This window comes from Pristis pectinata, chromosome 9, assembly GCF_009764475.1.
Source record: "Pristis pectinata isolate sPriPec2 chromosome 9, sPriPec2.1.pri, whole genome shotgun sequence".
Classification (NCBI taxonomy): Eukaryota; Metazoa; Chordata; class Chondrichthyes; order Rhinopristiformes; family Pristidae; genus Pristis; species Pristis pectinata.
Genome location: NC_067413.1, coordinates 31,975,370 through 31,999,690, shown reverse-complemented (window position 1 = coordinate 31,999,690; position 24,321 = coordinate 31,975,370). Strand labels below are relative to the sequence as shown.

Below are 24,321 nucleotides of genomic sequence, written 5' to 3'. Positions count from 1 at the left end.
CTTTTCCCTTTTCCTATCTTCAGTCCTGAAGAAGGGTCCAGGCCTGAAAAGTTGACCACCTGCTTTTCTCCACAGATGCTGCCTAGCCTGCTGAGTTCCTCCAGCATCATCGTGTTTTTTTATCTACATTCCAGCATCTGCAGTCCTTTGTTTCTCTCTTTCTTCACAATTTCTGTACACTATTATATCTTCCTTTGTACTTTTTTTTTCTTCAAGGACAACAACCCCAGCTCTACCAACCTACCTTGCAGGTGAAATCCCTCATCCCTCAAACCATTCTGGTAAATCTCTGCAGTATCTCAAAACTTGTGCAACCTTCCTAAAGTGCTCTTTTTGCGGCTGAACCAGCTTCTCTGCTTTAGTACTCGATACCTCAACTTACAAAGCTCAAGAACCAATATGTTTTTCCCCTGTCAATATTGCTTGCCACTTTCAAAGATCTATGTTCATGACGTACCTAATCTCTCTTTTCTTGTACATTCTTTAGAATGGTGCCATAAAGTTTGTAGTTCTTTTCCAAATCTCTTCTGCCAGAATGCACTCCTCTATTAAATTCCATCTTCCCCATTCTTCCTGTTCGGCTAGCTTCTCTGCCCTGTTGCAGGCAATTAGTATCGTACTCGCTGTTTGCCGTACCTCCCGGTCTGATATCTTCAGCTTGCCTGAAGTTGTTTGACTGGCTTTTTGTTCCAGACGAATTCAGCTGCGAAACTGGAAAAGGAATCTTTTAGGAAACTGCGTTAAATTTGGAACCAATTTAAGCAAGATATGATAGCAGAAATTTAATTAACCGAAGCATTGTATTGACATCAATTACTAATGTTGTCACAGACAGTAATAGATCTTATGAGCTGGCTAACATTGTTTATTTTTCAGCTACATGTTGAATCAGAACTTTTTGATTTGTGAGAATGTGCTCCAGTATCACTAACACATTTTGTTTTAACTGAAGTATATGCTAATATTCTCAGAGTGCAGTGAGAAGAGCTAACATCTTGCAAGAACAATGTTTTATCAAAATAAGTTTAATTTTTACATTTGTGTCCTATATATGGCAACCGTTTAACAAAAAAATGATGGAAAAGAATGTCAAAATCATTTGCCTACTATTGAATTATCTTCAAAGTGTTTCCTTCTGTCCCTTTTTTTTATTAGAAAGTCTGATTGTCGCATGGCTAAATTTTCCCCAAAAGTAAATCAGGTTTTTGCATTAATTGACGTTGAGTAGGGAGCTGGAGAACTATTTCTCTTAAGTGAGCATTTGATGTCTTGTAACCTCGAAAGCTAAGCTGGGAGAGTGAGACGGCTACGTAGTTCTTTTGGCCAACATCAACACGATTGAATGATTACCTTCTGTACCATAAATTTCTATGATCCTGTGATTAAGTAGAAATTTGATATATGCCAAAATACATAGCAAAATTACAGTAGCCTTGATATTTTAGGGACAGGTTATATGCCTGCTCGTTTGGCAGCTCTACCATGAATATGAGAATCAAGCATTCCTGACTATAGCCTACAGGTTTCCTCTGTTATGTTTCTTCTCTTAGAATTTTTATTAAGTATTCACTCAAGAACTGAGACATGCATTCATTCATCAGTGTTTTGCCTATGGTCACTGTGGCCACAGAAACACATATGTAACGAAATGTTAAACCAAAGCCCCATCTGCTCTCAGGAGGATGGTAACGATCTTGTGTTATCAGTTTGAAGACGAGCAGGAGGAGCTCTCCATTCATGCTGGCAAAAATATATCACTTAATGAAATACATAATCTGGTTTTCATCACATTGCAATTTGGAGGAACTTGCTGTGTGCAAATTTGCTTAAGTGTTTCCTGGGGCAGTATCTTCATTTAAAGTATTTCAGCAGGCTGTAAGGTATTTTTTGACATCCAAAGGATGTATGCAAGCCTTTCCCTCATTTCTTATTATACTGATATTTTCAAGTTATTGAGAAAACTGGGAAAGTTGCTGGCTCAGATGTGACTATTTTGTTTACACAGTAGAGCCAAACCTACACATTTGGCACTTTGAAAGTGCATTTACGTCAGCTGGGCTATGTTTTTCCCAGGGCTGAATATGAAAGGGATTAGGGAGTAGTGAACAGTGAATTGGTTGTAGATGGCCCTGTCAGTAATTGAGACTATGAAAGGTGGAAAGGCTGAGATGAAACTGCCATGAATGTAGATGAGCAGACCATGCTTTAGGGCAAACAGTGAAATCAAAAGAGTTGCAGTGGAGATTTATGGAGGATGATCAACTTCCGCATGAATTGAAGAGGAAGGATGTCTCTGTGATGTTAGGAGCACGAAGGAAATAGGTGGAATTTTCAGGGCAGGGGGAATAAGGATTTAATGGAGAATCAGCATCGGTAGGTGAAATGGGGTGGGTGCACATGCAATGTGAGTTGCCTACTGATAGGGAAGGTTCCACAGGGAATGAGGGAGATATAAAGATGTGTTCAGACCTGGTAAAATATATCCTGAAGTCTCAGTGAGGAGTAAGATGCTATCACCTGTGATACAACTACTTAATGACAAGCTATCAATCGCCCACAGTGGGAGCAACCTTGTTAAGAACTTAAACAGGAGCAGAAGTAGGTTTTTCAGCCGCCCAAACAGCTCTGCGTTGAATAAAATCATAACCAGTCCCATATCTCTGCTTCACTTTCCTGCCCATTTCCCATTTCTCTGAATTCCCTTGGTGCCCAAAAATCTGATCTCAGCCTTGAACATACTGAGCATCCATAGGAAGAGAATTCCAAAGATTCACAACACATCTAACAAAGAAATCTCTTGTCCATTTAGTCCTAAATAGCCAAACTTTTATCCTGAACCTTGCTAATTCTTGACTTTCCGGCCAGAGGAGAAGTCTCTTACTGTCTGTCTTCTGAGTCTTTGTTTCAATGAGGTGACTTCTTGTTCTTCTAAACTTCAGTGATTACAGGTTAACAAATGCACGGACAATTACTTAGAAGAGGAATGAAGAGTGAGATGGTGATTATTCAGAATCTGTAGAGCAGTGATAGGTGTAGTGAGCAGCATGGGGAAGTGGTTTGTAGGATTTTGCCCCAGTTGGCAGCTTGAGTGGAAAGATTAGGGAGAGGAGAATAAGGCACTTATTTCTACTGTTAAGGAGGGGGGGTGGTGGGAGCTTTTTTTGGGCACTTTGGAGAATGTCACTAGGTACAACAGAATAGCTGTGGACTTTCCCCACAGGGAATTCAAGCCTGGGAAAGTGCTAAGAGTGAGAATACAGAAATAATGGGGCAATCTGTTCAAGAGGTGAGAAATAAAAACTGGCTCATCTGGGTGGTCCATTAACATCTTGAGTTTGTGGATAAGCCTGAAATGTTGCCTTCCTAAATGGCATATGTGCCACAGATGTTCCATCTCAGTGTTTATTATGGCAGAAGTTGTCCTGGTGTCTACACTCACTCTACTTGCTGCCAGGACAAAACAAAGGGAGAATTAATGGCACATTGTCGTCCAGTCTTGAAGGGTTGCTGATGGCTTTGAAGTTTGTGATTGGATAGATGTGCTGAAAGGTATGAGGGTGGGAGTGGAAAACGTTTGCATGGTACGGAGAAGAAGAAATTATTTGATTTTGTTTTGAATCAGTGTAAGGTACAGTCGGTCTGGGATTTTTAAAAAAAAGACACGGACTCAATGGGCCAAAGAGCCAGTTTCCATGCTGTATCTCTCTGTAACAGGCGGGGTTGAATCAGCTTACCAGAGCGAGATAGGACACCTGGTTGAGTGGCACCGCAACAACAACATAAATAATACTGAAGAGCTGAGTATTGACTTCAGGAAGGGAAAGGAGGGCGAACATGCACCAGTCTACATTGGGGGATCAGCGGTGGAGAGAATCAGCAGCTTTAAATTCCTGGGCGTTAACCTATCGGATAACCTATCCTGGATCCAGCACATAGGCGCAATCACAAGGAAAGCACACCGGCATCTTTACTTTCTATGGAGGTTTGGCTTGTCACCAAACGCTCTAACAAACTTCTACAGATATACTGTTGAACGTATCCTGACTGGTTGCATCATGGTCTGGTACGGCAATTCAAATGCACAGGAACGTAAGAAGCTGCAGAGAGTAGTGGACTCAGCCCAATACATCACAGGCACATCCCTCTCCACCATCGGTATTATCTGCAGGAGATGCTGCCTCAAGAAGGCAACGTCCATCATCAAAGATCCCCATCATCTGACCCATGCCATCTTTTGGCAGCTATCATCAGGCAGGGGATACAGAAGCCTGAAGTCCCACACCACCAGGTTCAAGAACAGCTACTTCCCTTCAACCACTCGGTTCTTGAACCAACTGGCACAACCCTAATCACTACAGTTTAGCAACACTATGATCATGTTGCACTACTATTGACTTTTTTTTCTTCTAATTGTGTTCTTTCTTGTAAAAATTGTGTATAATTTACATTTAATTTATGTTTTTCTTGTGAATGTTGCTTATATGATGCTATGTGCCTATGATGCTGCTGCAAGTAAGCTTTTCTTTGCACCTGTGCACACATGTATTTGCATATGACAATAAACTCAACTTTGACTTTATGACTGTGTGAACTGGAGGTGGCAGCTCTAAAGACTCATCTGCAAAAGCAGACTTGCAACAGCAGCCAGAAGGTGTCTCAGTGCATTGTCCTGTAAGTGGGCAGAGTCCAGGGCTGCAGTCAAAATATTCTAAGTGCCGGACGTGGATTTCAGTTGTGCCTTGACGAAATCTAGACCAGAAGCTGTGTTCTTCCATCAGGAGGGGAGGTAGAGGTTGAGTGACTCCAGCTATGCGCCAGTACACGTTAGCATTCCTGAGTTTGGCTCATGGAATGTGGCACAAGCATTTTTAGAAACAAGTAAAGGACATTTTGTCTTTTCTTTTTATTATCCACCTACCTCCAAATGAAGTGTAAGAATTTTAGGAGAAGCTTTGTTATCATTTGCAGAAATATGTTATTGTAAATGCAAGCCAATTTTCCAATTTTTTTTTAAGAACTCCTCAAGCATAACATTTTAATTAATTTTTCTTCTCATTGACACTTGCTGTCAAGCCTCTATATGTATGTAATTAATGCAGTGCACCTCACAGACAGGTAAATGGGATGCATTGTGTGTTACACTTGGCTTGGAGACTTTTTTTAATTCATCAGCACCTGACTTGCTAGATCTCAAACTTCAAAAACAGAGGACCAGCACAAACATTTTTAATCTTGAAAATGAAATTAATAATGGGAACAGTAAAGATTTAATCTTTAAAGGCTAAATTTACATATGTGTTTGTCTACTCTTATGAAATGGTCCAACACTACATAAGTACTCAATGAAACAGCCATGCATTAGTACTTAACTTTCAGTGCAGCTCGAGCTACTTGGGAAAGATGTTGAGTTTTGGTGGTAATATATTACCGTGGATTGGAGGGATGCCTAACTAAGAGAAGAGTAATGAAGATTGAGTAATTTCAGGTTGGCAAACTGTAACTCGTGGATTGACACAAGGATCAGTTCTGAGCCCTAAACTATTTGTAAACTATATTAATGATGAAGGGACCAAGTGTATTGCAGCAAAATTTGTTGACAGTACAAAAATAGGTGGAAAAGTAGGGTCCATAGGTAATGTGCTCCATTTGAACCTCCTCCAGTCTTTTCTCATTTATGTATATCAGCATAACTTTCTATTCCCTTGCCCAAGAAGGGTGCCTCAAGAAGGTGGCATCCATCAAGAAGGACCCTCACCATCTGGGACATGCCCTCTTCCCATTACTACCATCAGGAAGGAGGTACAGGAGCCTGAACACCCACACTCAGCAATTTAGGAACAGCTTCTTCCCCTCTGCCATCAGATTTCTGCACTATTTATTTATTTTGTAATTTATAGTCGTTTTTAATGTCTTTGCACTGTACTGCTGCCACAAAACAAACAATTTCACGTCATATAAGTCAGTGAAAATAAACCCAATTCTGATTGTGATTCCATCCACCACTTGTGCATCTAGTATATTCACCTGAGCCACTCCCTCCCAGTAGCGACTTTCATATTCTCACTATCCTTTGGGTAAAAATGTCTTCTAAGTTCCCTGTTGGATTTTGAAATAGCTATCTTATCTAGGTGGTCTCTAATTATGCACTTCCCCACAAGTGGAAACTTTCCCTCTGTATCTACTCTAAAAAAGCCTTTTGTCATTTGATCAGCACTATTAATGCCCAGTATAAGTTATCACTAGTTTGGATGGGTAGTAGAGAACTGGGGGAGTTTATGGGTATGTGAGAAAAAACAAATTGCAAGGAAATGTGTGGAAATAAGATTGATGAGATTTTTTTTTAATGATCCAGCATAGATTTGATGGGATGAATGGCTTCTAGCATTAAGGAAAATATGAAATATGAATATAAAATACCTTCATTGCTTTCTTTGCTTAGATTGAAAGCCCTGGTTTCAGGTTGAATTACATCACATTTGAACCTCATCTAAAATTTAATTATGAGCACTGTTTCCCAGGGGCTCCTTTACAAGATTATTAACTAACCTTTTCTTGTTGCACTCTACTGGATCTGAAATCACCTCTTCCTTACTGACATTAAACATACTGACCTAGAAATCCATCTCCTATATATTTCAGGAATTCATCCCAACATTGTTAGTTCTAATTTAGTTTGCCCAGAACATTTGTAGGTTAAAGTCACTACTGATTACTCTATTACCCCTATTACTTGCAAATCTAATTTCCTTACTTACACCATGCCCCACATCACAACTACTAACCATCTAACTTGGACATGAACATCTCATTATCGTGTTTAATATTAATGAAGTAATGTAGTAAGGTGACCATCTGAAGCAACTTATCACAGTCCAATGAGACTGTAAATGGACAACTGATTTAAAGTGTTAGAAGAGCAGATAGGCTAGTGAGGTCTAGTTATAGGAGATCTCCGCCTCCCCCCCCAGATGGGTCGAGATGAGGAAGCCAAAGGATTTAAGATGACGATTAGACCTCGAGATGTGTTTGCAAGCATAGGGAGCTAGTGGAGACTAGTACAGAAGGGTGCATGTGACAATATCGATGAGGATATAGGCAGTTGTGAAATCTTCCTTTGTAACTGCTGCTGGATTTTTCTTCAGGTTTAGGTAGCCAGTGTACACTTTCACCCAGAAAGCATTATAATAATGCAAAACTACTGTGTTTGACGTCACTGAGTGGACCTGCAAATGCGTAAATCTGCTGTAAATTAGGCCCTGATATAGAACTCTGAATGAAGTCCAGCAAGAGAGTGACCACATCGGTTAATGCCCTGTACATGTGGAGGGAACAGTTATCCTATTGATCTTACTGGAACAAACAGCCAAGGAGACCCAGATAATAGCTTGCTCATTTAAAAAGACTGTTAACATCCTTCCTTGGCTTTATCATAATCTCCCTAATAAGCTTGTGTATTAGATTTTGTTTTCTTTGGATTTAAAAGGGTTTTGTATGTTCTTGATTCTTTTAGAAACACATGAAATGTTTTTAGAAGATTAGCATGTACAGCAGTTCTGGCTAAGTCTGGGAATGTGACTCAGACTCAGTTTTTTTGGAGGTAGTCATGACTTTGCCTCCCCATGTGATTAAACTTTTGAGTCCAGTATAAAGGACAACCTGGAAAGCTTTGTCACAGAATGTCATATTTTGTGCTGGGAGGATCATTGAAGGTATATGCATTTTCTCGCTGAGGTGAGTGGTGAATACTGTCAAATTGCTCCTGACTGCAAAATTTGGGTCCTAATCTTTATTGTTACGTTGTGAGGAGGTGCCAGCTGACCTTTCTGTCGTTCTCAGTCAGCAGCAGGTAACTTGACCACCCCAGGTTCTTTTTTTTAAGGATTCCATTACTCCTGAAGTTGAACTCTGTGCAATGAGTTATGCACTATTTGCTACTGATTATTTGTCTTCCCTTACTTCTCATAACTTTTGGACAGCTCATACTGGTGAAAGAATTGCTGTAGGTATTATACAATGTTTTATTATGTTATGGAACCTCCGAGCAACCAGGTTATTGTGCAAAAATATACATTGCATTTGTATGTTGACAGTTGTAATGTTGCAAGTACTTTTACATGTTTTGATTCTTCATTGTTGAATTCAGTCTTGGGAATTTTAAAAATTGAAGTTTTAACATAGCGTGTCCAGTTCACCAATTATGATAGGGGAATTTCCACATAGAAAAAACATCTTCCATCTTAATCTTGTTGCACGAAAATGTAACATTTTTGAACCAAGAAAGAATCCTGATTCATTTTCCACTTTTTGGTCAACTGGTTCAGAAAACCTAGAAAAATAAACAGGGCTTCCTAAGTTGCAATGATCTTAACTTATCCTCCTTTTTTGCAATCTATTAAGGAAATATTGGATAGAGATTTGGAACCGGTGATGCTGCTGGGCTGTGGAGAAGAGATTAGCACAGCAGTGTTAGTTTTGGCTTGTTTAGTTCAAGTGCTGGCAGGGGCACAAAGGACCAAATGGCCTCTTTCACTATGTCATAAATCTATCATTTTGGAGTGAATTTGGTTGCTGTGTTGTTTCAATGATGGAGACTTGCCTGCACTTATTTCTCCATCAAAGCTCTGTTATAGTATTCCCCATTGCTTTGCTGCTCATTTATTCCTATATTCCAACACCTACAGCAATTGATATTGGTGCCTTCATGGCACTTTGAGGGCAGCTGCATGACGTGCTTCACAATCTGTTTGCCACCTGAAGATGAGCCTGGTGTAATGCTTTGGTTCTTTTGCTTTAAAAAAACATTGCACTTTAAGAAATTGAAAGCCAAACTATAATAACTACAACTTCAAAATTAAGTGTGATGTGAATCTAGAATCATCATTGTAAAAATTTGCTTTTGCTGAAATATACCATAATGTACTAACACTCCAGTTTCTACATTGGAATGTAGATGTTAAGCTGTGGGTTAGAAGCAATACTTGAAATCTTACCAAATTAGGCTTTGCCTTATGTAGGGCTTATCTTTCTGGCTCTTAATCTTCAAACAACTGTCCACTTCAATGTTCTGTGTTTGCTTACTAAAACAATTTTGACAAGTCTATCTCTGCAACTATAGTGACTCCTTCCCTTATTTTAAAATTTCAGTCGTCCACTGTGTATAAGAGAAGGCTCTGTTTAACCATTTTTCTCAGATTGTGATAAAATGCAAGTCTTTATCCTGACTCGGAGAGTTGTTATCCAGCTGACATGGACAGAGTGGGTTGATGGCTTCCCCTTTGCCATAAATTCCTATGGTTTGTTATTTTTCTTTTCATTTATGCTGTGGAGCTTACAAACTGTCAAATTGTGTTTGTATTTGCTGCTGACATTCTTTCACTGTTTCATAAATATGTTTGACATTTGAAAATCTGTACTCTGTCACTTCCAAAAGCAAGGGCTGCAGGAAAGCTGAAATAAGGTCCAGGGTTCTCTCCATGATACTAGCTAGCTGCTAAGTTAGTTAATTTTGACGTGCAGCACAAGGTTAAGCTACGTGAATTTGAAGAGGAAAAAGTAACTGATCAGGTTGTCTTTTTGAGAAATTCTGCCCTAGCACTATCAAGTTTGAGTTATCAACTTCTTGAGTGGAGATAGGTGTGAGGTTGACAGAAAAATGCATCATGGTATCACCTCTGATCATTGCCACCAACGAAAGTAGCGTTGAATGTGAGCTGAGTCCAACCACTGCCCTGTAACTGAATGGTACACTATGTGAAACTGGGCACACCACATGCTATGCTAAGTAAGTAGTATAGCCCAGTCCCTCCCTGCATCAGTGGCCATGTTCAAGTCAGTTGGGGCCTTCCCTCGCTTCCCTATCTCAAAGCAAGTCACCTGGGAAGCTCGCATGAAGGCTGGGCACACCATTATCAGGTCCTAACCTAATTAGCATCCCTTCTGGAGTTAATGACAGAATTTTTCCAGTAGAAACACAGATTTTCGCATCCCACATATTTAGTGAGGTCAGTTTCGCTATCTTACCATAAATTGCATTCACAACCTATTGCTGATGCTGACCATTTTTATATGTTCCAAATGGGGAGGCTTTTTCCATAGAATTACAGAGAAAGTGGTGTTGCACTTTTGGAACCAGTGACGTAGATTGAACAGAACTGGCTGAAGATTGGCTTCTATGATGATCAGGATCTCAGGAGGAAGCTAAGGTGGATAATTACTCGGCACTTCTAGCCTGAGATGGTTGTCAGTTTTTGTCTGTAATGCTTGCTTGGTGAATACTGCCATCATAGATCCCCACCATCCAGGCCATGCCATCTTCTCGCAGCTGCCATTGGGCAGGAGGTACAGAAACCTGAAGTCCCACACCACCAGGTTCAAGAACAACTACTTCCCTTCAACTATTCAGTTCTTGAACCAACTGGCACAACCCCAATCACCACCTCAGTATAGCAACACTATGACTACTTTGCACTACAATGGACTGTGTTTTTTGTTCTAATTGTGTTCTTTCTTGTAAAAATTGTGTATAATTTATGTTTAATTTATGTTTTTCTTGTGAATGCTGCTTATTTGATACTTTGTGCCTCTGATGCTACTGCAAGTAAGTTTTTCATTGCACCTGTGCATATGTGTACTTGTGCATGTGGCAATAAACTTGACTTTGACTTTGAGGGTGGTGATGTTCTCGGAGCATAAGATTGATATGGTGTTTAAAACAGCATACAAGTTGCTACAAATTCTGATGAATGGTCGTCAACCTGAAGCATTAACTCTTTCTTAAATGGTATCTGACCTGCTGGGTATTTCCAGCCTTTTCTGTTTTTATACAGGTTTCTTGGGTTAGTGAATTGAGTCTATGGTTGATAAATGGAGGCATTGAATATATAGTCAAAGGAATCAAGCTTGTACTTTCATGAATTACTGGTTAGGTCTCAGCAGGAATATGGATAATTCTGTGCCCCAATAGCCTCCTCTGCTGTCAATATCTGCAATTTGTTTGGTGCTGAACTTCCTGATACCCAACAGCAAGTGTGTTTTCCTTGAGGAGCATAAAGCAAAGTTAGTTCCTGACCCTGGGACCAGAAAAAGCTTTGATGGTGAACGACTCTGAAAACTGCTTGGGTTCAGTTCAAAATGCTGAAAGTTATTTGATTTTAAAATTCATGAGCATTTCAAATGCCAAAGAAAATTAAGAACTGAGTTCATCTTACAGTGCTGCAGCCTGCTGTAATATTTTCACATCCACATATTTTTCATTTAATCATGCTTAGGAGTATTTCTTGAGCAATTTCCAAAATCACCTTTTGGTAAAATTCTTCTTGCAGGAAGTCTTTTCTGACAGTTAATTGCTATCCTGGCATGTTGTTTCAGTGAAAAGCAAGTAGCTATTAGTCACTTGTGGAGGTACTGTACATGATTGATTTAAACTTAAATGGTTTTGGTCTATTTAAGCCATTGCAAATTACTAAATCACTATTTTCATGCAAATAGATTCCTTAACTGCTTTTTATTAATTCACAGCTAGGCACAGGAAAATTAAAACTGGTGCCCAGAATCTAGGTGTGGCGTATTTTGCATGGATAGAATACAGGAACATTTCAAACCCAACTCAGTTTTAACCCATGTGAGTCTTTGCATTGCTTTAGCTTTGAGAATTCCTTTAGTTTGTAAATGGTGAAAGAAGTGGTACAGCCATCTCCATTAGTAAGAAATGTTTCCGTATTCTGACAATGCAGGTGTAAAATATTTATTCCGTTGCAACCAGATTGTTTGAGATCTTCATGAGAAAATTGATGTTGAAGAATTTAATGTGACCTTTTAATTATAGCATCATTGTCAGAGCATTAGCCACCTGTTGATTTACCCACAGAGTGTGTTCAATAGCAGAAAGCCCAATTTCCCTGTAAAATTAGGGTAGTGATTCATTTTGGTGTATCCTCTTAGACGAGTGGTTCAGCAAGCCACAATCTCACCTGTTATCTCTTTTTAGACTGGTAGTAATGTTTATATTGGAGATACTTAATTAGTTAAAACTGTGGCAAAAGAACACATGTAGTTAAGATTGGATTAGTTTTTAAAATGTTGCTTTATCTTATCCATGTAAACACTGCTGCATTTTAACACTCCATCTCACCAGATGTGGTCTGTGACAAGATGTAAATTGTAGGTAAATTTAGGAAATCATTTAAGAAATTAATTGCACATAAATGCTTGATTAATAGTTTGCATTGTGTTAAATAAATTAAAATCATTATATTTAAGTTATAAAAGTACAGCACATATGTGGGTGTATAGTGGCTATTTGCCATTTACTGAAATAACCCACTACTACAGCTATTAACATTCAGAAAACATTTCCCCTATAAAAAAGAACAAAGAATGCTGCTGAAAGGTCATTTTAGAAATTGCTCACAAATCATTCTAAATCTGTTTAAAACAAAATTTGTAGATGCGAAAACACTATTGAAGGCTGGATTTCTGTAAAATGAAGTCAAATCCTCATTTACTGTGGCTCTTGTAATGGGCATAAATTTTAAAAGCAACAGATCTCAATCGAGCCCTCACATTTACCTGGCAACATTGTACCAAGGATAAAATCAAGTACTGTAATCACTTTGCCTGCAGAAAACATTGTAAACCATAACTTTTCGGGAGAATGTCACTTTACATATTGTTGTGATTTTCAATTCTTAGTTTCTTTGAATGTTCCCAAATGCCAGATTAAATATTATCTCTTGCGTTCATACAACATTTGCTGAATTTTCTGCAGAGGAACTTTGGGAAAAACAGTATGCACTCCAAGGAGCCAAGTTGTCTGTTTTTGGTACCACCAATACAACTTTGTTTCAATCTTTGTCGATTGCCTCCATTTCCTTTTTGTATGTGTGCATAGAATAACAAGACTAATGGGGTGCCAATTTCCACCAAAGTAACCCTATTAATTTCCTTTCCAGGTGATTGTGGTGACCACGTTGTAGTGATAAATACAAGGCACATTGCATTCTCTGGAAATAAGTGGGAACAGAAGGTGTACTCCTCTCACAGTGGGTGAGTCTCAAATAGGTTGTAGTCTATGGCATATTTATTAAATCTTTAAACATTGACTAAAGAATTCTCTCCCTATTGGATTCCTCCTGCAAACCTCAGACCTGAGGTACATTCTTTTTCACTGTCGTCCCGAAATCAATTTTCCCTTTCCGTCCGCTGTAAATAACACAGTGCCACAAGGTCAATTCGAACAAATACCTTTATTAGCAGTGCACCGCTAGAAGAATTCTCTTCAGCACTCACTAAGAGTCACTTCCCGAGTTCTCCCCGAACAAAGGGCAGACAGACATTTATACAGGAATTGTCACGCACATCCCATACAAACGGCGCCGCGAGTTTCGGTCAAGCTATAGAGATCCCAAGACAGCTATCACACCTTTTTTCTTAGTATAATTGAGTTATAACCAAGGCTTTCAAAGGCAGGTATCACCCTTCATTGTTCAGACCAAGTCTTCACCTCGATGTTAATTACACTCAGTATCGCCACCGTCTGACATATCGGAATGGTTCGTTACCTGAAACAAAGGCATTCCAACCTAACTAGTGGGTCAGCAGCTTGCTAGTCCTTGCTAAAGAAATATAAATGCATATATATATATTTTGTTTGCCAGTTATAGGTATGGTTGCAATTCTTAACCCTTCACTTCCTCATCACCACCTGAATTCTCTTACCTGATCTTTTGAATCTTCGCTGTGTCTACTTTATAATGAGGACATAAGTGGTTGATATAAACTAATTGCAGTATGCCAAATACAAGAAAGTTAAAACAATATCTGAGTCTGTAAAATCATCAGAAATATTACAGGCTTTTTGGTACAGAAAGGTAAGAATGCAGTATGTTGAAAATTTAAAATGCAACTTTAATTTCAGTTATCCTGGTGGATTTAAGCAAGTGACTGCTACCCAGCTACACCTGAAGGATCCCACTGCAGTAAGTACATAGATCTTTCAAAAGTAGATTTTGTTTTTGGGCAAACTATAGAGTACCACGTTACATTTTCAGTAATTAAAGTAAATTAAAGTCGTACCACCACAGTCCTGCTTGTACATGGAGTTTTGTAAATATGCAAGTGGTACATACAGTATATGGTATAATTTGGAAGAAAAAAATTGTTTGGAGAGCGTTGAATATCCCAGGCTTTGAAGCAACCTTGGCCCAGGATTTGTGTTCAGTGATGAAGGCATGATGTTCACCCAAATCCTCAAACAAAGCTGACAGCAAAATTTGAGTAGGTTCTAGAGCACTGAATTTTGTCTTTGTTCTCCAGTTTCACTAATACTGTAAATCTGGGTCTTTCATCCAGTTTCTGTCAACTTTGCATGATAATAACGCTGAGTTCACCATCGATACAACCACAGTGCAGATAAAATGTAGGAGTTCTAATAATGGATCTGCAGAAAGACCCACCAAATTAGGAGTAGGTCATATGGACCCAGAAGTCTGCTCCACCATTCAATAAGATCATGACTGATCTGATTGTAACCATCAACTCTGCATTGCCATTTAATCCCAATAACTCTTCACCCAGTTGCTTATCAAGAATCTATCCACCTCTGCCTTAAAGACCCTGCTTCCACTGCACTTTGAGGAAGAAAGTTCCAAAGACATGTGCTCCTGAGAGAAAGATATGTTGTCTGAGATCTGTATTAAATTGGTGATCTTTACTTTTAAACAGTTCTAGATTCTCCTACCAGAGGAAACATCCTCTCTACACCACCCTGTCAGTAACCCTCAGGATCTTGTATTAGGTCCTCTCCCACTCTTCTAAACTCCAATCGAGACTAGTCTAGCCTGCCCAACCTCTCATCAGACAATCTGCCCATTCAAGGACAAGTCTAGTTTTATTCTAAGCCTTACTAACCAGAAGAATTCCAGACTTAGTCTTTGCCTTGTATTGAGTACACAATTAAATAATTCAGATATGGTGAGTATCCTGGATTTGGAAGAAATAAGACTGGCCACCATTCCTCCTCCTGACTGCAGTTCAATGATTTCATCCGTGCTGGAACAAGACATGTATGGATTCGAATGGATAGAAGATTGGGCTGGGATGTGGGCCCTCGCAAGGCCAAAAAACCTGCCAGTGCTCACTATCCAGTGTCAAGGATGCCACTAAGGCATGATATATTGAAGAGACATCTTTACCTATTGCTGGCCTGATTCACCAGTTACAAGAGGAACACAGGATAGGAAGAACAACTGGAAGAAAAATTTGAGGAAAATTAAAATCTCTTCAGTGTTCATTAAAATAAGAGAGAAAAGGGAGCTTGTCAATCATCTGTGTGTTTCCAGACAAAGCTAAAAGGGATGATGAATTGTACTTGTACCCTTCTTAGACCAAGCAGAGAGCTGAAAACTACCAAAGACAATGAGTTAAACCATTGAAAGAATTTCCATGCAATCCTGAAGTTGAAATGGATAGATGTTGTAACTCATTGTATCATCCTCAGTGAAACCTCATTAGTATCAGCCTACAGATTCATTGTTACCTCACTGCCCTTTACTTGAGTTGCAGTAATTTGCCTTCCTTTGAAATCCATCTTCATGGTATCCATCTGTGACCCTGAAAGTTAAAGCCACTTGCTTTCTTGTGTAATTTGGAACTGGACACTTGGGTGCGCCATTTCTACACATGTTACTGGATCATAAAGAAAAGGTTATGGGTTGTGTGAGCACCCTGTCCTCCATATTTCTTTCTCATTTTCAAGGTGTTTTTCTGTCAGTGATCCATCTGCAATTTGGCAGACAATTGCTATGTCAATCACATTTGTCCTGTGTAAGAAAAAAGCTCTCGCATTTACCAATACCTGTCACAACCTGAAGTCACCCCGCATGGCTTCACAGTCAATGAGGTACATTTGAAGCATAGTTCTGCACTCCTTCAGTACTGCACTGAAATATAAGCTCGTACAATGCTATACAATCATGTTCAGTAATCAGCAGATTTATTATTACTGACTTGTATGACGTGAAATTTGTTTTTTGTGGTAGCAGTACTGTGCAAAGATATAAAATTACTATAAATTACAAAAGTAAATAGTGCAATAAAGGAATAACAAGGTAGCATTCATGGACCATTCAGAAATATGATGGTGGAGTTAAATTAAGTAACTAAAAGTTTTTAATGTAAAAATACATAAAATTGACTTGAATACCTTGAATTATTGAATTTTTTTGCTCAAAACCAGCTCAATGAAATTTTTGCCTCTATAAATTGGGGTCTTTAGTTTCTGCTCCACATTTGAAATTCACAAAGTGACGAGCTCTTGAGCACTGCATTTATACTTGCTCCACAGACAAATTTGCTTTGGACACTCTATTTATAGGTTGTGGAAGAGTACTGAGAATGATAACATATCAATGAGAATAATGAGCTGTCTGTGTCCCAGATCATGTAGAAAGTCATCTCATGTCATTTGTCACGCGAGAAAGTTATTTATTTTGCATTCCATAATTTTTGCAACATATTGGCAACAGTACAGCGCCAAACCTGTTCATTGTTGAATATTCATATATCTTCTGTAGGTTGCCATATTCTTGCACTCATGTAGTGCCATGGAATCTTTATATGTCAGTGCTCTCTCCGCAGTCCTTCATGTGTTGAGTTCAGTTAGTTTCATTGGTTCTTTGGAGAAACGTGTTTTCTAGTGAAATGGAGAAATGTGTTTCCCAGTGAATGGAGAGGACACGGAGGTGGATCACTCTATGCTGCAGTCTCAACATAAACAATGATCAAAGTGGCCCTAATATGAAAAGAAATATTTGTAGTAGATTTTAATAATGAAGTACTTCAATCTGGTCTGCCTTCAACCGAAATTGCAGCCACTAGTTACACAAATGGGAAATGAGAGGGAGCCCCAAATGTGTTTTTTGGCTCTGCCAACAAAACTGTGGTTAACATCATGAGTTCCTTTGCAAAATAAACCTTTATCAGTGGCATAGCATCTGTCTACACCTGAGGCCTTTGAGTGGATTCCAGCTGACCATACAACCAATGATCAAGTGGCCACCCACAAGGAGAATCTACACAGAAAGAACAAGGATCCAAATGGAGTAGCTAGAAATCATGCCTTTGGCATTCTCATTGTCCAGTCTTTGAATAAAACCTTAATGATGTGCATTAAATTTGCTGAATATTGCGTGTTAATTCCATTATTCCAAACATCCAGTGGAGAAGCATTTGTAAATAATAGGTGCCATTGTCTATCCCACAATATATGCTATAACGACAAAGCAATTTGCATAATAGGAATTTTTAACATATTTTAGCTTGTTAGTTCCATAATCCAACAAGTTTCTTAAGGTAGGTGGCTCTTTAATCAACTGCATTTGATTGATGTGATTGTCAGAGCTGCAATTCCAAATACAGATCCAATACTAACTGTGGTGCAGGCACAGTAGTGTAGCGGTTAGCGTAACGTTATTACAGTGCCAGCGACCTGGGTTCAATTCCAGTCACTGTCTGTAAGGAGTTTGTACGTTCTCCCCGTGTCTGCGTGGGTTTCCTCCAGGTGCTCCGGTTTCCTCCCACATTCCAAAGATGTACAGGTTAGGAAGTCGTGGGCATGCTATATTGGAGCTGGAAGTGTGGCGACACTTGCGGGCTGCCCCCAGAACACTCTACACAAAAGATGCATTTCGCTGTATGTTTGACTAATAAAGATATCTTTGAGAGTGTAATACCATGTGAGGACATGTCCTGTTGGCAACACTGCTGATTAATATAGCCCACCACTAAGCTAAAGTAGAGATTTTTTTTTCTAATTTTATTTTTATGCATAAACATGATTAATCAGAGAATTTTATTGTTAATAAGCACTCAAATTCAAAATGCCTTTTGGCATCAAAATAAAATGCACACTCCCCTCTTAGCAAACAACGACATTAAAATGTTAACCCGTAAGAGAATTTAACTGAATGGACACTTGAAGTAGGAATGCTGATGTTAAGTTCCCATTATATCCAACATGTGTGAAAATTTATTTCTGTTTATTGTAATTTTCTTTAGGGGACTGGGGCACTGGCATTAATTTTATCCTTCCTGCCCTGTAACAAGTTGGTTCCAATGGGGTGACATTGTGTTATCCAATAAGGAGGTACAAATACTTATATCAATAAACTCCCTGCAGTTGGCATTGATGTTGCATAAAGCTTCCAAGGTTAAAGAGAGAGAGAGTGGAATTGTTTTATAATTAATGACTTTCATTATTTTGATGTATTTTAATTTTTCCTGTAAAATAAAAGATTCTCCTTGCTGTTAAAATATTTTATTAATTATTTTTAATAAAAGATCTTTTTTCAACATGCAGGGAGGTTATGCTTAGACACTTACAGAGTCAGCATTTATGAAGAGAGGGGATGGGTGAACTTCTCGGGTCTAGACCATTCCACTTCAAATAAAGGGGCTACTTGTGGAACAATAACTGGTCTGTTCTCTCCACAGTTACAGTCTGACCTGCTGAGTGTTTCTAACATTATCAGTTTCTGTTAGTTTCTCACTCATTTCATTCTTTGACCAAACATAATATAAAATGTTAAAGGAGCCATCCAAATGTTTGCTTAAGTAGGCTGTCGATCCTTATCTAGTTATTAATTCTGTTTTTTTTAGTTCATCTTATTCAAATAATTGTGCACTTTCCCATCTTTGTTCTTCCTCCACCCCTTTAGCAGATCAGACTCTTGCTATTTCTAATATTATTTCAGCTGAAAGTGCTTTTGGCTATATATTAGTGCTTCACTCATTTCAAAAGAGTGTTATTTTACATTGAACCATTTGAGCCTTTCTAACTTACAATATCTTAATGATGAGGGGTTGGGGGGAAAGAAAAATAAAATTGTTAAATGAGCAAATTAACTTTTAAAGTGCAGAACATGTTGGATGGGTAATACTTCAAGTCAAGTCGAGTTTATTGTCATGTGCACAAGTACAGTGAGGTAGCAGCAGCATCACAGGCATTTGAACCCATGGTGTTGATTCAGAGTGGTCACATTTACTTTTTGACAACAGTAATTGGAATATGATGTGTTGAGAATGCAGGATATTGTTGATAAATGTTTTTTTATTGTAAACATAAACTTTCAGTCTAGATCTCATTTTCTTGAGTAGTAACCATTCCAAGAAAGATGAGTGATTTTGTTTTTGTTTGAAAGATTCTTGTGTTTATAACATAATAACTTATCAAGAATTGTACTAATCCAGTTCCTTTGACTTAGTAAGTATGCTAAAACACTTTACAAGAGTGTTATAAAACAAAAATTTACTCCAGATTACATAAGGAAAGATGAGAAAAAGTCTGGTAAAAAGATATTTAGTGGTGCCTAAAAAGAGGAAAGACAGAGGTTTAGGGATGGAATTCCATAGCTTGGAGCCAGACAGCTGAAGGCTGGCAGTGCAGAGTGATGGAAATCAGGATTGCTCATGAGTCCAGAATTGGAGGAAGTCAGTTACCTCATGGGATATCCATCTGAATGAAATTATAGAGATGGAGAGGGGCAAGGTCATGGAGGCATTTGAAGTAGGAATGAGAATTTTAAAATGTTTAAGGGTACTGGTGAGGTCGCACCTGGAGTACTGTGTGCAGTTCTGGTCTCCTTACTTGAGAAAAGATATACTGGCTTTGGAGTGGGTGCAGAGGAGGTTCACCAGGTTGATTCCGGAGATGAGGGGGTTAGCCTATGAAAAGAGATTGAGTCGCCTGGGACTATATTCGCTGGAATTCAGAAGAATGAGAGGGGATCTTATAGAAACATATAAAATTATGAAAGGGATAGATAAGATAGATGCAGGAAAGTTGTTTCACTGGTAGGTGAGACTAGAACTAGGGGACATAGCCTCAAGATTCAGGGGAGTAGATTTAGGACAGAGATGAGGAGGAACTGCATTTCCCAGAAAGTAGTGAATCTGTGGAATTCTCTGTCCAGGGAAGCAGTAGAGGCAACTTCATTAAATATATTTAAGACACAGATTTTTGCATAGCAGGGGAATTGAGGGTTATGGGGAAAAGGCAGGTAGGTGGAGCTGAGTCCATGGCTAGATCAGTCATCATCTTATTGAATAGCGGACCAGGCTCAGTGGGCCAGATAGCCTACTCCTGCTCCTATTTCTTATGTTCTTAACAGTGACCTAATCTGGATCAGCTGAAGGGTGAGTTGGACTTGGTGCATGATGGGGCACAAGCAGCAGGGTCTTGGGTGACTTTAATTTTACAGAGGATGGAACCTGGAAGGTCATATGGTAAACCCCTTGATAGTGAAGTTTACTGGTAACAAAGGCAATAATAAGGCCAAACTGCAAATGAGCTAAAGTAGGGCCAGAGTCCAGCAACATTATGGAACCAGAAATACGTAAATAGTCCTGGTGATGAAATCTCATTTCAGCTTGTGTGTGAGAACATTAAACTTTTGTGTATTAAAACCATTGATCAAGGTGTGTGAATATTGTGCAAGTTCCTTACTATTTGATACTTGCTTAAGAAAGACAGGAAAATAATCAAAGTTTAATCAAAATGTGCCATCACAGCCTTTTCAGGTTGTAAATTTTTTTTCCCTTTAAAACTTCCCTTTTTGGGAGCAATGTTATTGCCCATCTTTAAGTTGCAGAAAACTTTTACCGTATTTTTAAAAAATCTGTTGGTAATATAATCTGCGAGGTGGTGTGAGGGTAAGTCAGACTGCACGATGTATTCGCATCTTAAATCAAATTAAAGTTATTGACATTTACCTGAGATATGTGCAGAACATTTGTCTCTGAAAATAGTTAAACCTTAGGATGCAACTTTCTTCAGTTTTGAATTACCTAGAAGTGTACAGTTAATAATGTGGTCAGCATTTTAATGGTGTGTTTATGTTACAGATTGTAAAGTTGGCTATCTATGGTATGCTGCCAAAGAATTTGCATCGAAGAACCATGATGCAAAGGTTGCATCTCTTCCCAGACGAGGTTAGTGTAACCTGCATCAATTTTACCTTCTCACCTAAACATCCAAATTCTGTTGGTTATGTTTTCTGTTGCAAGCTTTCCCGCAAGCAAAAGAGAGATTGTATTCTGCTATATGCGAGTTGCCAAGCTTGCTGAGCTGGCTGTTCTGAACTAAGTGACTAATCATGATGTCTTTACAAGCTTCTTTGTCTAAAAAGCCAGCTGCTCTTGTGCAATATTTTTAGCCCCTTCCTCCTATTTATTCCATTTGTATTGTAGCCCTGGCTTCATTGGCACTGCTGATGTACTGTAAACTGAGCAGAATAACCTCCTTCTGAGAACTATGTGTTGCTGGCAGCAAGCGTAACAAGACATTATTTCTTTGGTGTCAGGGCACACACTTCTGATATCAAATATGTACCCAGTCAAGTGGAATTGCTTTGCTGTCATTTCAATCATCCTTGAGGAGCTAAGATTTTTCAAATGCCTTTACCGTGGTTCTTATGTTCTAAGCTGTTGTGGCAGTGCTCAAATGTTCTGCACATTTCTCAATTTTACAGGCAACCACAGGTCCTGGAGGTGGTTCCACAACATTTAAGTGGAGTGTAGAGACAATTTGTCTCAGTGCTATGAGAATGCTGGAAGCCTGTGAAGCTGAGATTCTCATTTCTATTGAGAACTGGGCCACCCTCAGTGCAAACAAATCTCAGCGGCATCTGAAGATATTCAGTGTGTTAACCCACCGGTTGAAGCACACGTGGAAGCAACCTCTTGTGTTCATTTGAGCGGAGCAATAAAAATGTCAAAAGTACATAGAGAAATTATTGCTCTTCATTTTCTTGATTATATTCCAGGATCTTGGACATATTTTGTGCAATGATCCTTTTAAAGAAAAAAAATTGTAATTGAAAACATGCACAAATGTCCTTCACTGGAAAGGAACTTTGGAATTGAATAATCTGTTTTATAAACAAATCATTGATTTTTTCTTTCTAATGAACAGTTCTCAGACTTTATATTCCATCAAACAATGAACAGAAGAATATATTCCATCAAACAATTATTTAAAAGAATATATTCTTATGCCTTAAAAAATCTGTGCATTGGGTATATTTTGAATTTGGCATAAATAATGCAAAGACAGATATTTGTAATTGTTTTTTTCTTCAGGTTTGCACATATTTAATGTTTTTCAACGAGCATTCAGTGCTGCTGGGGTCATTGTGTATGTGCCTCACCACCTTAAAGCATCTTGTTTAGAAAAGGACAATGGGAATTCTCAGCATTAAGAGTTCAAGGTTGTAAGGAGAGGTGAACATGGTTTGAAATATAGATTGAGAAGAGACAATGTCAGAGTGTTTTAAAAACCAAGAGCTGAAGGTGCCTATTTCATGAAAAGGTAAGAGCTGTAATGTAGGAAGCATGGCAGCCAGTATGCACGCAGCAAACCACCACATACAGCTGTGTAATGATAGGCCAGCTATTTCTTTATTAAGTAGCACCAGTTGAGGCATAAATATTGGCCAGAATGCCAAAGAGAACAGTTCTTGTATGGAAGCCTTAATGTCTACCCTCAAAGGGCTAATGGTGTCATCCCGAAATTAATTTTCCCCTTCTGTCCGCTGTAAGTAACACAGTGCCACGAGGTCGATTGGAACAAATACCTTTATTAGCAGTGCACCGCTAGGAGAATTCTCTTCAGCACTCAATAAGAGTCGCTTCCCGAGTTCTCCCTGCACAAAGGGCAGACAGACATTTGTACAGGAATTGTCACGCACATCCCATGCACACGGCGCCGCGAGTTTCGGTCAAGCTATAGAGATCCCGAGACAGCAATCACACCTCATGTCTTAGTATAATTGAGTTATAATCAAGGCTTTCAAAGGCAGGTAACGCCCTTCATTGTTTAGACCAAGCCTCCACCTCGATGTTAATTACACCCAGTATTGCCACAGTCTGACATAACGGAATGGTCCATTACCCGAAACAATACTTAACATTCCAACTTAACTAGTGGGTCAGCAGCTTGCTAGTCCTTGCTAAAGAAATATAAATGCATATAGGTAATATATATATGTGTTTTTTGTTTACCAGTTATAGGTATGGTTGCAATTCTTAACCCTTCACTTCCTCATTCCCTCCTTTTTATCATTTCTTGATAAACTAGAGCAGCGCTGAGAACGGGGCCGAGAGCTTATTAATAAGGACCTTACAACAAGTATTTAGACAGGCCAGCACCACACAGCATACTATTATAATCACGATTAGTTCCACAGCTCCATGCAGCAGGTATGATGCCCACGACCCTCCTAGTAGCCACCCCAACCAACTTGTCCCTCCTGTAAATCCCTGCCTAAAGCTATCTACTTGCTTCTGAATGTCCTGAATGGCATGGGAGATGTTGTAGGACTCGTCTCTCACGTTGGTGATACATTTGTCCCCAACTATGGCACATACTCCTCCTTGCTGAGCCAACTGCTAGTCCACAGCATACTGGGTCTGCTGGGCATAAAGTCGAAGCTCCGCCAGTTCCTGGTTCACTGCCTTCAGGCCCTCCATAGTACTGTTTCCCAGTGCAGCCAGTCCACAAATAAGGTAGTTCCGTTTTTTTGCGGCTATAGTTCCTGCCGAACCCCCCAGAGAGAGAGTACTCAGGAATCCATAGCCTAACGATGCTAAGGGAGATCCCAATGACATAGGATCCCTCCAATCCTCACAGAACTCCTACTAACTGACCGCACCACAAGTCTTCATCGGACGTGAGCCTTCTGGGGGCAGGGGACCGTGACCGGCCCAATCGTTCCCATTGCAAACCAGGCTGGCAGAGTGGGGGTGGCTGTGGTGTAAGTGCCATTAAAGAGGAACACGTACCCTTCCTTAGCCTGGTAGCAGGTTACATTACCCGATTGCCGTGGACTGGGCATTTGAGAATACCAAGAGATCCTAGCAACATCTCTCCCATGCTCCCTCAGGTAATTCTCCCTGGTTAGCCATTCTAAAGAGACATTAGACAATTTCACATGGGTCCCGTTCTCTTCCCCACAAACCCATCGCTCTCCTGCAAGTAACGTAACACACCTAGTGGCAGCGCACTCACAGCTAAACCATCCCCCCCCAACCCGCAATTCCTCTCTGTACAGGTAGTGGTGGCACATGCTATCGTATGCTTTACAATCGCTAGCCCACAACCCCACCCTTTGCCGGTGAAGCAGTAGGAGAAGGACTGGTGGTGGGTTGTACTATTAGGTCACGTTACTGTTCCTTGCAAGCATTTACCCGGTAGCACCCTCCTGTAAGTTCCCGTCTGCCCAACACACCTTGTTTTTGAAAATTCATACTTTAAGAGGGCCCTGGGGC

At 39.5% G+C, this 24,321-nt stretch overlaps 1 protein-coding gene across 1 annotated transcript in view; it reads left to right on the top strand.

The window, feature by feature from the left end:
- Positions 1-24,321, top strand: part of mrpl13 (mitochondrial ribosomal protein L13) — an 89,782-nt gene that overhangs the window by 17,294 nt on the left and 48,167 nt on the right. The window contains 3 exon segments of the mRNA XM_052023546.1: positions 12,951-13,044; positions 13,916-13,976; positions 20,899-20,985. Coding sequence (XP_051879506.1) covers positions 12,951-13,044; positions 13,916-13,976; positions 20,899-20,985 — 242 coding nt within the window.